Genomic DNA, 14,260 nt, shown 5'->3' with positions numbered 1-14,260 from the left:
TAAGATAAGAAGAGATAGATACATAGATGCAAAATTTTATAAAGGGAATGGAATTTAGAGAGAGAAAAAATGTCAACACAAAAGCATGAAGTTTGTTGAGTTCAGCCCCTGAAAGGCCTGGGGAGGAAGTCCATTAGCCTGTAAGCCCTTTGGAGAAGGAGGAGCTACCTCTGAAAAATTATAACTACTTACACCCATATGGAACTCCAAGTAAAGGAATTGTCAAATGATTCAGCCAGGTATGGTGTGGCATGTCTGTAATAGCAGCACTGTGGAGGCAGATACTACACAGTGAGCTTGAGGAGATCCTGGGCTACGAGACTCCACCCAGAAAAACTAACAAAAGACTCCTCACCACTGGCTTATAGTCTTAGAGTGCCAGGAAAGGGAAAGATACCTTCAACCTGGGCTACACAGTCCTGCTGCCCAGGTCAATCCCCAATGCCAGATGAGTTTACAAGCTACAAGCAATAACTCATAAAACAATGGATTACAAAGGCGAATGCACAAGATGCCAAAAAATGCCAGACTATTCAGTGGTTAAAGGTACTGGCTGCTCTTCCTGTTGACCTGTGTTCAATCCCCAGCATCCACATTAAGTTAAGCTCACAACTTAACTCCAGTTCCAGGGGATCTGACACCCTTGTTCATGTAGATAAGACACTAGAGCACATAGAATAAAAATAAATTATTTTTTAAAAATAATACAATTTAAAATCATAAAACCAACCCCCAAAACAATAAAAATCAAGCCAAAATAAAAATGAACTGACAGCCCTTGATGCTTTTTTTGATTTCAATTTGGGTTTTCTGATTGACTTTAATTTTCTCCATATCTGGCTTAACATTCTCTTCCTTCAAGGTCCCTGGGGGGTGACCACTACATGGGGACGAAGAGGACTTCTTGGCCAGTCACCAGGATGACTACAAAGTTGCTTTCCTGAGTTCCCCTTTCTTATCTCGTTAAACTTAATAGTAGGTTATGAGGAAATCAGGGAAAGGACGGAGAGGACCACAGTGATGGAACCCAGCAGAAGCTGGCAAGGGCGTTCCGGTTCAGAGACTAGCCACCGACGATGGCCTGTCTATGTGACCTCCTTTTGTTCCGGTGGTGTGGTTTGGTGCTGCTTAAGTTATGGGCCTTTTCTGTCCTGGGATCCAAAGCTGCAGGGTCTTCATGACACAGAAGCCAGAGACATCGATCCAGGATGATGACTTGTCGCAGTGAACATTTGCAAGAGATTACGGATGGACAGAGGGACGCACTGTGGGACACACTATGACACACTACAGCTTCCACGATGAGATTTTTCTATGCTTTGTTTTTTGTTTGTTTGTTTTTTGTTGTGTGTTTTTTAATTTTTAGGGGGGAGGTTGCAAAGGCAGAGAGAGCAGCCAGTACCTTTAACCACTGAATAGTCTGGCATTTTTTGGCATCTTGTGCATTCGTCCTTGTAATCCATTGTTTTATGAGTTATTGCTTGTAGCTTGTAAACTCATCTGGCATACAAGGGGATGGGGGAGGTGAGTGGGGCTGGGATGCATAACTCACAAAGAATCAATAAAACCTGAAGAAAAAGAAGGAAGAGCTGGGCCTCCATGCTCTTCCTTGCCTACTCTGTATAGAAATGAAGTCTGAGGTCATGCCTGTGAGTGTGTATGTCTGAAGGTATAGTCAGAAAGATAATGTGGCTCACCTTTTAGCTCAGGTCTCCTGAATCTACCACTTACCTCTCCGTGTCTGGCAGTCAATCCATCATTTGAGCTCCAAAGGGTTAAATATGGCCCTCTGCAGGCCATACTTCTCAAATAGCATTTCTTTTGGAAGAGACAGCATCAATTTGTCAAAATTAGTTTATTAGACACAAGTCCTCAGTCCTGAGAGAACACTTAATACCTAGGGAGAGAATGACTTAATACCTAGGGCTACAAGTCTCAGTCATTTTGTCTCTGGTCAGCTGTTGGGGTTGCATTTGGGTGACAAAACCTTTCCTGAGGAGACAAAACAGATTCATGTATTCATCCCTGGTAGCGAACCCATGACAGACCAAAATACAGATACCACCAAAGTCCAAGCTGGTGAACCAATGAGTTTTATTGACGTTACTTACAGGAGCAGGCATGACTCAGAGGCAGCTGTATCACCAAGGCCCACTGCAGCATGCATGACACAGCTTGTAAAAGCTGGGAAACGTGGCATGCACTGCACACAGCCTGCCGGCAGCTCAGCAGGCTGGAGAGTGTCTTTTCCAGGCGCTTCAGCTGCTCCAAACCTCGTCCAGGCAGCTTGGCTGATCTCAGGCACCTGATCCAGTCTCTGAGTCCTCTTGGCTGCTCACCTAGTTGGAGTCTTTGCAACTGGGCTCAGGCTTACTCTGGAAGAAAGGGAGGGGCCTAGTGCATCTGTTTAGTTTTTTGGGAGGTAGTGAGGCTTTGTTGTTGTTCACCTCCTTGCTTAAGGAGTTCCCCTGCAGGGGGCAACGTTTTTAATCTCAGGTTACTGGAGGGCAAGCATATGGGGGAGGGGTGCTGAGAAAGCAGGAGCACCAATCCAGGCGTCTGTCTGAGGTCTTTCCTGGTTCAAGAGGAGCTGAGGGTCAGGAGAGAAATCAGTTGGTAACATGCTTGCCTTGGCAGCATGACTTAAATTCCAGCCCCAGAACCTATGCTAAAAAAGAAAATCTGGGCAGATTATAATACCTGAGCTGGGGAGTCAGAAACAGGGGGATCCCTGGCCTTCACTGACAGGACAGTCAGCCAGGTCCAGTGAGAGATTGACCTTATCTCAAAAACCAAGACAGAGTATTTCTCTCTTGGTATATCTCCTACTCTGGGGATGTTTTCCCTTTTCCTTTAAGAAAGCTACATTTCTTCAGCAAAACAAAATAACTAAGCAAGATAGATGGTTGCCGAGATGATCAAATTTGCTGTGCTAGCAGGAGGGTCTGAATTTTAATAACCGGTACACACAGTAAAAGCTGAGCATGGCCACTAATAATTTGTAGGTGCATGTAACCCAGGGTTGAGGGGTGGAGGAGACAGGGGCATCTAGGAGATTTACAGGCTGCCTACTCTAGCCAAAACCCCCAACCTTCAGCTTCTGAGGGACTGTATCAGAAAAAATGAGAGAGAGAGAGAGAGAGAGAGAGAGAGAGAGAGAGAGAGAGAGAGAGAGAGAGAGAGAGAGAGAGACTACAGTGGAAGGGGGTTGGGGAAGATGGCCTGGTGGTTAAGCACACTTATTACTCTTGTAGGGGGCTGAGGTTTGATTCCCATAACCCATACAGTCTGCCGTAGCCATCTGAAACTCCAGTTCCAGGAGATCTGACACTTTCTTCTGACTTCCGTAGGCACCAAATACACATGCATACATTCAGGCAAAACATTTATGCAACCAAAGTAAATAAAACAAACAAATAAAGAAGCATATGGTGAGGTGTGACAGAGGTCATCTGACATCCTCCTCTGCAAAGGTATGCACTTACAAACGCACATGCACATACATGTACACACATGCAGAGATAGAAACAACCAAAACCCCTAGTAGATGGCTCCTGAAGAACGTTACATAAAGTTGACTTCTAAATATTCTCTCTCCCTGCCTCCCTCCCTCTCTTCCAGAGAGGTCAGCTGAGTTGACCCGCCCTTGCTTTAGCATAGAGCTGTCATTCAGGAGGTGCAACTGTAGGCCTTTTATACAGCCCAAGGTAGAAAAGACTTTGAGGAGCAAATCAAGAGAATAAAGAGGATGTCCCACCTTCCCTATTACAGGATCATGGTTTTCTGTGCCTGCCTGCACTCCCAAACCATAAACGGGTTAACCTGGAAGTAAAGTTTTAGAAAGGGTTTTGACTGTGCCATGAGTTCGGCTGTTTAATAAAAGGACTGTTATCTCCTGGAGGGGGAGGGCCCTTCCAGGAGCCTCTGGCTTGTTCCTCACAGCCTTGGGTCTGGCCTAGATAAACCCAGAGACCCTTTTGGTCTTTACAGCGAGTGATTCTTGAACAGATATATCTGTGGTAGAAAATACTAGCAGAGTAGTCACATTTCACTAAAATGTATCAGCCTCTACTGCCCAGGGCGCCCTCTAGTGCCAAATCTTTCCTGTTTGGAAGGAAGCCTTTTCCAAGGGCATCCTCCCTTCCGGGCTGGAAAGCAAGCTCCAGCCTTTGGAGTTAGGGATAACTGACCCTGGTTGTTTCCAGTTGGATTACACAGTAATCGACTTGCACTGACTGCCTCCTGCTCTGAGATTGGTACTAGAGACTGAGGCCTAGAGGGCATCATGACGTTACTACCTTTGCCTTCCACTTTTGGTTCCAGAAACACTGCTAATCCTTAAGTCAGCGGTGAAGAAGTACATCAATTTATTCTCTTATATTTATGAAATGCCTAATGTGAATCAGTGTCTTGTAGGAGTGTTTGTCAGTAATGTCAGAGGCCTGAATCTCACCATGTGAGTATTTCCTGTCTCCTGGCATATACTGTCCTGGGAGTGAAGTTAAAGAGATCACTGTTAGGAGTTTTCACAAGGCAGATTCGGTAAGCTTTTAGCACAATAATTTTAATTGCAAAAATAAACAGTTTTGTCAAATGCTTGAGAGTAGCGTCTGCTTTACAAAAAATGAACAACAAAAAGGAAATAACCCCAAAGCAAAAACATCACATCCAAAGACTTGCTGGACTTGCTGTACAAAGTTCTTGAGAGACCGGCTCGGTACATCCCCAGCTTGTCTCTGGGGAGGGATAAAGAGGAAGGCGTGGGGCGTACGCCAGTTACAAAAACACTCTCTTCAGTCCCAAGGAAGTGCCTGCTCTGTGGGTGGACCGAGAGGACTGTCCCCAGAGCGGCTGGCTGGAGGAGGGCGGCTCCAGAACAGCGGGCGCTGTCCGCGGAACTCGTGCTGAAGGGCGTGAGCGGCGGGCGCTTCGGGGGAAACTGGAGCTGGACTGCGGGTGGCCCCGGACGTGCGTGGAAGAGGCTGGGAGGGCAGCGGGGAACGAGGGACCGGCCGGACCGTGCCGCGTGCGCCGAGCACCCGGCGCCCCCGACCTACGGGGCCAGCTCCGGTTACAGCGCGGCGAAGGAGAGGCCCAGCGAGTAGAAGCCCAGGCCCTTGAGGCGCTCCTCCGCGCGCGCCTTCTGCTTTAGGTGCACCTTGCTGTGCCGTTTCTTCTCGTCGCTGCGCGCGAAGCGGCGGCCACACACGTCGCAGGCGAAGGGCTTCTCGCCCGTGTGGGTGCGCACGTGCGTGGTGAGGTGGTCGCTGCGGCTGAAGTTGCGCAGGCAGATGCGGCACTGGAAGGGCTTGTGGCCCGTGTGGATGCGCAGGTGGCGGTTGAGCTCGTCGGAGCGCGCGAAGCTCCGCACGCAGCTCTCCACCGGGCAGGCGAAGGCCTTGACATGCGGCCGCGGGCAGAAGCAGCGCGCGCTGCACTTGCCGCCCCGGCGTCCCTTGCGTCGGGCTTTGGCCGCGGGGAAGGAGGCGGCGGGGGATGAGGGCGCGGCCACGCCGCTGCCCCCCGGGAGATCGGCCACCAGGGGTTTGGAGAAGTCCGCCGTGGCGGCACCGCGCAGGCCTAGAGGGGACAGCTGCGCCGGAGGGGCGGCCAGGAACTCTCCGCCTTCGCCGCTGCTCCCTCCCTCCCCGCCCGGAGGGGTCAGCAGCGCCGGGAGGCCCTCGGTCCCCTCCCCTAAGTCACCTGGGGCCAGCGAGAAGGTGTCGTAGGCCCCTGCCGGGTAGAGTCTGGCGGCCGGGCCGGGCAGCTCGGCGGGGCAGCTGATGGACAGCAGGTCCTCGACCTTGGTTCCTACCGCGGAGAAGCGAGCCTCCGGGGTGGTCTGGAAGCTCCCCTGCGACCCACAGTTCCCCGGGATCCCGGGCGACAGCAGCTCCCAGGGGGCATAGGGCCCTTTGAAGGCCGAAGCAGCAGCGTCCAGCGCTGGCGAAGCGGGAGGCGCCCGCAGCCCCGGCTTGACGTCGGGCGGGGAGAGCTGGGGCTCGAACAGGCACTGCGAGGGAGCGCCCGCCGAAGGCGCAGCCTCCCAAAACGCCTCCGGGAAGGCGGCCGAACTCAGATCTGGGGAGTAGAGGTCCGGCAGCAAGGCATCGGGGCCCGCGGGGAAAGGGACATCCAGGGGGGACCGAGACGCTGCCGCCTCGGGACCGGGGAAGGGTGCCAGGCCCAAGATGCCAGACATGAGGTTGAAGAGGGCCTCCGGGTCGTGCGGGTGTTCGGGAACCGCCTGGATGAAGAAGCTGCCGCTGTAGCTGAGGCCCGAAGGGGGCGTGGGTGCAGGGCCCTCCAGGAAGCAGGAGTCTGTTAAGTCCCCCCCGGCACCGCAGCTGCTCAAAGCCCAGCTCAAGAAGTCACCTGCCAAAGGAGGGACCACGCATCAGCCCCGCACACCTCAAAGGGCGTGCCTCGGAGCCTACAGCTGCTACCCCCTCCACCCGAGTCCTCCTGGCGCAAGGCACCCGCAGAGCGCCTCGTGCACTTCCGATCCTGCAGCAGAGGGACCCCCACGGACGCCCCAGGGCGCACACACGCAAGGCTCCCGCATAGGCGCCTGTGGCCTTGGTGGGGGTGGGAATGGTACTGCGCGCTTGGGGACCCCCACCCCCCACCCCGCGCGCCTCTCCCATCACCCTTCATCGCGTTCGGAGTCTTCGAGCTCCCAGATCCGCTCCTTACCTCCAGGATACGCGGCGGCCGAGGGAGCGTCCCTAGCAGGCAGCCGGGGCAGCTCGGGGCTGGCGTGGGCGCAGCCTTCGGTGGGCTTGGAGAGAAGCGCGTCGGGGCCGGAGAAGTCGCTCAGGTGGAGCATGGCGCGGTGGCGGCGGGGCGCCCGGGGCCTCGCTGGACTGGGGCGCGCGCGGCTGGCAGGGAATCCGGGCGCCCCAGTTCCAGGCTCCCGGCGCTTGGCTGGGGCACGAGGGTTGGGGGGCCGCGGCACCCTGGCTCACCGGCACCTGCCTCGGGCGGCGGCTCCTGGCTTCTCCAAAGTGCAACCGGGCTCCCCCAACCTACAGTCCCCCCACTTATATAGCTGAGGCGGCGCTGGCTCCGGGCTTCCGACTCCCCGGGCCACTGCCATTTCGGGAGGCCCCGGCCCTGGCGCCGTGACGTAAATGACCAAACATGGACACAGGATGTATGCCGGGGACTCCCGAAAAGGAAAGCTCGGCCTGTGACGTTGCTGCCGCCGCCGGGCTCGCGCCGCTGCGTGCGCGCGAGTCCCCAGAGCGTGGAGCCTCGTGTGCGTTGGGCCACGGGTGCGCTCGGCAGGGGCTAAGCTCGGTGTGAGCACCCGGGATGCGTTTTGCCCTCCAGTCCGTAGAATCACTGGTTCGAACCCGCCGTTTCCCACTTAAAACGTTTGTTCCCACCTAATACCAGTTTGGGTTTTTGTTTTGTTTTGTTTTGTTTTCACCTGTGAGCTTGCTAAGGAGAGAAATAACAAAATAACATGAAGTCCCGGGAACACTTAGTAGCCCTGAAATGGATAAGAGCACTTAAGTTACAAGCAGGATTGAGTTGCATGAGGACCTGGGTCCTGAAAAAGCCAGATGTGAAAGCACTGGGGGGTGGGGGTGGGGTGTCTGAGATAGTCAGTTCCTTGAAGATCGCCTTTATGTGTGTTTGTGTGTGTGTTTGCTTCCGTTTTAACATTTTACTGTGCTTTGAAAAATTATATATTTATATAAAATATAAATTATATAAAAATTATATAAAAATCGTCATAATGAAAAATTTGATGATGGAGGTGGGCGGGATCAACTAGTATACAAGAATATTCCTTTCTTTTTTGAGACAGGGTCTCACATGCAGCTCTGGATGACCCGGAACTCACTGTGTAGACCAGGATGACCCTGTACTTACAGAGATCCATCAGCCTCTGTCTCTGCCTCCTGAGTCCTGAGAGATATCCTTGGTATGTCATCATGCCAAGTTGAGAGTACATTCTGAAAATTAAAGGTTTCTCTTGCCTTCACTTTTTTTTCTTGAGGTAGCCATGTTGACATTTCTTGAGTAGTTTTGGGGAAAATGTTTTTGTCTATACAAACATTCAAACTATTCTGGAAATTTTTTTTTTTTCACTAAAACTAGCTGAGAGATTGCATCATGTCTGAAGACAAAGACAGGCTATTTTCTTAGGCTATTTTCTAAGGCTACTGGTTCTCCATGGCACAGGGAGACCCTGAATAAGGGTTGGATTGGTTCATATCTATGAACACATGGGTAACTTCCAACTTTTTTTCAATTTTTTAAAAAAGATTTATTTATTTATTTCTTATATGTAAATACACTGTAGCTGTCTTCAGACACTCCAGAAGAGGGAGTCAGACCTTGTTACAGATGGTTGTGAGCCACCATGTGGTTGCTGGGATTTGAACTCCAGACCTTCAGAAGAGCAGTCGGGTGCTCTTACCCACTGACCCACTGAGCCATCTCACCAGCCCTTCTTTTTTTTTTTTTTTTTTATAAATGTTGATGTCATTGTCCTTAACTGTATAAATGTGAACACATATAGGATAAATTCTTAATGAGTATAAGTCTAAGCTACAGGATATTCAGGTTTTTTTTTTTTAAGATTTATTTATTTATTATATGTAAGTACACTATAGCTGTCTTCAGACACACCAGAAGAGGGCATCAGATCTCATTACGGGTGGTTGTGAGCCACCATGTGGTTGCTGGGATTTGAACTTTGGACCTTCGGAAGAGCAGTCGGGTGCTCTTACCCACTGAGCCATCTCACCAGCCCGATACTCAGTTTTTAACAGATAGCTGACAAATTGTGGCAGTCCCATTTCTGCTACCTGCAGGGAACTGGGTGCTTCTGGGATTAAAGACCATTATGCCAATTTGAAATAGCATGTCTTACATTTTAGATTTATTTTTATTATTGTAAATTATGTGTGTGTGGGGGGGTGTGTGTGCATGAGAGTGCAGATGCCCACAGAGCCCAGATGTGCTGCATCCCTCTGGAGCCTAGAGTTATAGATGGTTATGAGTGGCCCAATGTGGGTGCTGGGAACAGTACCTGGGCCCTCTGCAAGAGCAGTAAGTTCTCTTAACTGCTGGGGTACCACTCCAGCCTGAAATAATTTGATCAAACGATCAAACTTATTAGTTTAACATAAAATTGAAAAAGAGCTTCAGTTTCTGGGACTCTGAGCACTGGAGGGCAGGGGTAGCAGGTCTGAGGTAGGGGGCTACTTCATTTCCACTGTCCTCAAAATGGAGACAAATTCCTTGCAGGTTGTGGGCTACAGAAAGACTGTTGCTGTATCTCAGAGAATCCCCTCCCCTTACGCCTTTCCAAGAGTCTGTGTTCCTTTACCAGTTTACGGGATAAACTCAGTATAGCAGAACACTCAGCATCCTCTGTGTTCATCCCCTGGGTTCCTCTCTGGGCTCCAATGGTAGATTTCAGCCACTACTGGAGAGGTACACTTCCATCCTTAGCCACTCCACCCCACAGTGACTTTCCAAGTGCTCACAGAATAAACTCCACCACACGCTCATCTGCAGAACTTGTTGATACACTTGCATGAATCTTCCCAAGTCTACAAGATGGGTGAAGGTTCTTTACATCCATGCACAGTTGTGGTCCCATGATGGCCACAGTTCCAATGCTGTGTTATCAGCACACACGATGTGCATATGGAAAATACAGAAGAGGGGGTGTTGATGCAGCTCAGTTGTGGGTGCTTGCTTAGCACCCACATCCCTACATAAACTAGGTGTGATGTTTCACATCTGTAATCCCAGCACTGTGCAGGCAGAGGTAGAGGAGGTTAGAAGCTCAAGGCTAGCCTCGTGCTCCGTAAAACCTTGTATAAAAAGAAACCTGTTTGTAAGGAATGCACACACATGCACAGGAAAAATTTCTTCTGCTCTATTTCAGACCCAGAGCTTGACTTGAATCCAAATGCCTTGCCTAGGCTGGGTGAGCCACACCAGACAGGAAGGGCACATGTGTCTCACATATATTCTGGCATCTTTTGGCCTAAGGAGAGGGGAAGCGAGGAGCTTGGCTGGGCAGGTGTCCAGGACTTCCTGGGTGGCCCGTCGGGCCAGATTGGCCAGCCCCAGGTTGCCCATTCCTTCTGCTGTTCTTCCCTCTGCCACAGCACCCCTCCTCCCTCTTAGTCATGGATAAGTCCCTTAGTCCTATGGTGAGGTGCCAGGCCACTGCAAATCCCTGCCAAGGGCTGTTGGGCTAGGTCTGTACTGGGACAAGCATCCAAGTCACCTTAATTTGCTCTCGCTAGAGGCCAGACCTGGGGCAGGGCTGGAAAGGAGGAGAGATTAGGAGGGGAAAGGAAGACTGTGCTCAGAGTTGGGGCTGGCACACCCCGACTGGACATGGTGGTGGCAGTAAGGTGTGTGTGTGTGTACTCGGGGTGGGTGCCGGTGGCCCTCATCTCTGTGTACTTCCATCGGGAGACATTTTCAAGCAGAATTACTGCTCCTGGAGGATAATAAAGAGCATCTATCTGTATTTGGTTCCCTGTGAACAAGGGGGGACTAAATGGGAGACATCTGAGCATTCCCCTCCCAGTGAGGCTCCCTTTTCCTCCAACTTCATGCATGCACATGTGCATACATGTTCACGTGTACATGCACATACATGCTAGTTCATGTGGAGGCCAGAGGTCAATGTCAGGTGTCTTCAATTGAATAATTTTCTGTCAACTCCGACACAAGGTTAGGCCATCTGGGGAACCTCAACTGGGGGAAAAAAAAACCAAAACACCATCAGCTCAGATTGTCCGTGAGATGCCTTTGGGACATTTTCTTGATTAATGACTGGTATGGGGGAGGGCCCAGCTCACTCTGAGCTCTGTTGCTCTTGGGCAAGTGGTCCTGTGTTATATAAGAAAGCAAGCTTAGCACTCCAGTAAGCAGTGGTCCTCTGTGGCTCTGCTTCCATCTCTGCCTCTAGGTTCCTGCAGTGAGTTCTTGCCCCGACTTCTCTTCATGACAGACTACAGCTGTAAGCTGAGATAAACCCATTCCTTTCCAAGTTCCTTTCGGTCCTGGTGTTTACCACAGCAGTAGAAACCCAGCTAAGATGGCTCTCTACCATCTTGTGAGGCAGGTTTGCTCACTGACCCTAGAGCTCATTGATTCTAAAAGACAAGCTGACCCCCAAGCTCCTAGGGCCTGATCCAGGACTCCAGGCCTGTGCCACCACACCTGACTGGTTTCTGCTTTGGTTTGTTTGTTTGTTTTTAACATGGGTTCTGGGAGTCAAACTCACGTCCTCTCATTTGAAAAGCTTTACCAACTGTATCACCCCCCTTGCCTTCCCTCTGAACTTTCAGCAGTGTGTAAAGACACTCTGGGATCAAAGGGAATGAAGATCTCTGGGAAGGGTTAGGAGATAAGGAAGCCAGGCTCGCGAGCTCTGGTAGGTTACACTTCAGATAGAAAAACATGCATGCTCAAAAGGGGAATAATATCCACCTAGACTTTGCAAACATTGTATCATTTTCTTACCTCCTTGGAGAAAGGAGTTGCAGATTCCTGTTTTCAGGGGACCAAGGACGAAACACTGGAGATGCTATGTGAATTGCCCAGGGCAACTTTTGTTCTCTGGTGGGGGCAGAGTGGTGAGTTCAGGCTAGTCTACAAAATCACTTAAAGCATTGTTTACCTTACAGAATGAGTCACACAAACATATTTGTGGGTGGAAGATCTTCTAGCTTTTCAACCTAGCCATCACTGATCCCTGAAAGACTGTCAGGCCTACCATGGACAAGACCACAGGAATCATGGATGCCTGTTGTGGAAGCTTATCTGATGGTGGTGGCAGTAAAATTGTGTGTGTGCGTGTGTGTGTGTTGAGGAAAGGAAAAGGACAGTTCATATTTCCAGGGTAGAGGCAAAGTGGAGTTTATTTTAGATAATCGAACAAAACGGTGCCGAATGAATGAATGAATGGATGGATGGATGGATGAATGATTTCATTCACCAAGTGTTCACTGAACACAGCCGGATGCCAGGTGCTGTGAGGGCCCTTCAGATGGTGATGCTGCTGCAGCACCTGGTAGGGAAAGCTCTGCATCCAGAGAGCAAACTGAGCCTGGAAGGGCTGGCAGGGAAGGCATCCCATCCCCTGCCACAGCTCTGCTAACAGGACCGCTCTTTCCCCACACCCCACCTTGATCTTTCTGCTCTAAATATCATTGTGTTCAAATAATACTGTGTGTATTTTAAAAGACTCCAAGAAGACAGCTGCCTGGGAGTATTAATCATGAAGAGACCAGTGCTCCGTCGCCATGGTGACTCCTGACAGAGCTGAAGAGCAGTTCTCTGCCCCACTTCCTGGGGCCATGAGGATGCAGGGACAATGCATCCAAGCTTGCTCCTCTCTTTCTTTTCTGCTTCAACCCCCTTCCATTCTGTCTTCTCTCCTTCCCCCTTTGTCCCTTCCCTTTTCCAGTTTCTGAAGGATTTACTTAAAACCGGACAGAAGCAGGATGGAGCTACCAGATTGACAAGTCGGAAGGCCAATGAAGCTTCAGCAGGGATAGAAGGAGTGTCCATAGTGTGCCCAGCCTCCCCTCAAGTCATGCAGAGGCCCCAGGTTTCCATGAGTACTAGGGCAGGAATCTAACCATCTGGTCATGGAGCAAGGGATTCCTGTCAGGTCCCCTGCCCCTTCTCTCTTCCCTGCAAAATAGGCAGTCATTTTATTTTTTCTTCCTTTCATTCTTCCTTCTCCTCCCTCCCCCCTTTTCTTTCTTTTTCTCAATCTTATGATGGGGCTGAAATCCAGGTCCTCATGATATGTTGGACAGGTGCTTCTGTCATGTACACACACTGCTTGTGTTGTTATAATTGTTGTTTAAGATGGTCTCACACATCCAAGACTAGCCTTGAATTTGCTGTGTAGCAGAAGATAACCTTGAATTCTTAATTCTCCTTCTCCTGTCTCTAAAGAGCAGGGAGTCCAGGCATGTACCACCATGCCTTGTTTATACAGTGCTGGAAATCAAACCCAGGGCTTTGTGCGTTTGAGCAAGCACTCTAACAACTGAGTGACATTCCCAACATCTGTATATTTTAAACTCCAAAATTCACTGATTTAAAAAAAAAAATCTGGGTATCTTGTATGGTAACCAAAGAGAAAAAAGAAAAAAAAATCATTGGGCACAGTGGCTTATGTTTGAATTAATCCCAGTACTGAGGAAGTAGAGAAGGTAGGACTGGCCAACATAGCCACTATGTCAATGAATTCAAGGCCAGCCTGGGCTACACAGTGAGGCCCTGTGCCAAACAAAACAAAACTGGGGCTAGAGAGGTGGCTCGGTATTTAAGAGCACTATTTTGCTCTTCCAGAAGATCCAGGTTCAATTCCTAGTATCCACTTGGTGGCTTATAAGCATGCAGCTGCAGTTCCCGGGCATCCAGCAGGCACTCGTACGGTGCACATACATGTATGAAGGCAAATCATTTATACACATAAAGCAAAATAAATATAAAATATTTTTTAAGACACTTAAAAAAAGGGCTGGCAAGATGACTCCATCGTTAATATGCAAATTTGCTCTTGCAGAGGACCCAAGTTTGGGATGGCTCACAAACACCTGTAACTCCAGCTCCCAGGGATCTGATACCCTCTTTAAGACTCCTCTGATACCTGCTCTCCCGTGTACACAAACCCACATGCAGACACACCCATACACATAATTAAAAATAAAAATCTAAGAAAAAAAACTAAAACAGAACAGGAGCCAGCCATAATGGAATGTGTCTACCTAGCACACAGGAGGCAAAGGCAGGAGAATCATAAGTTCAAGAACATCCTAAGCTACATAGTGAAACCCTATCTGAAAAATTGATAAAAAGGAATCCAACTGCCTCTAGTCTTTTGTTTATACTTGGTGGGGTACTTTATAAAAGGTTTATTTATTCACTTATTATACATGCATCAGTGTTTTCCCTGTATGTATGTATGTATGTATGTATGTATGTTTGAGGGTCAGATCTCCAGAAATTGGAGTTACATACTTGTGAGCTGCCATGTGGGTGCTGGGAATTGAACCCAGGTCCTTTGACAGAACAGCCATTGCCCCCCAACTCCTGAGACATCTCTCCAGCCTGTACTGATGGAGTATTAACATGTTAGTATGTAAGCTAATGCTTAGGCACCACTTACTATGGACACCATTTGCTGGGCATCGAGAGCCTCACACACAACATCATTTACTTCTACAAGCTCATGTGTAGGTACGATCAT

The 14,260-nt window shown here is 49.7% G+C and overlaps 1 protein-coding gene across 1 annotated transcript; it reads right to left on the bottom strand.

Annotated features, from left to right (window-relative positions):
• Nucleotides 1–4,750: 4,750 nt before the first annotated feature.
• On the bottom strand, nucleotides 4,751–7,459 carry Egr4 (early growth response 4). The gene is made up of 2 exons (XM_021165764.3): nucleotides 6,697–7,459; nucleotides 4,751–6,375 (listed from the first exon to the last, which is right to left on the bottom strand). The coding sequence occupies exons 1-2, from the start codon at nucleotides 6,827–6,829 to the stop codon at nucleotides 5,072–5,074; spliced, it is 1,437 nt and encodes a 478-aa protein (XP_021021423.2). The 5' UTR covers nucleotides 6,830–7,459; the 3' UTR covers nucleotides 4,751–5,071.
• Nucleotides 7,460–14,260: the final 6,801 nt, after the last annotated feature.

Source organism: Mus caroli, unplaced genomic scaffold (genome assembly GCF_978045245.1).
Source record: "Mus caroli unplaced genomic scaffold, Mus_caroli_1 scaffold_7, whole genome shotgun sequence".
Lineage (NCBI taxonomy): Eukaryota > Metazoa > Chordata > Mammalia > Rodentia > Muridae > Mus > Mus caroli.
This window is presented reverse-complemented; position numbering and strand designations above follow the sequence as displayed.

What these genes read in the sequence shown, in the direction of transcription:
- Egr4 (XM_021165764.3), bottom strand. Translation starts at nt 6,829, where the DNA reads ATGCTCCACCTGAGCGACTTCTCCGGCCCCGACGCGCTTCTCTCCAAG. An exon ending in GGCCGCCGCGTATCCTGGAG is followed by an intron (nt 6,376 to 6,696) that starts GTAAGGAGCGGA and finishes CTCCTTTGGCAG; the next exon opens with GTGACTTCTTGAGCTGGGCT.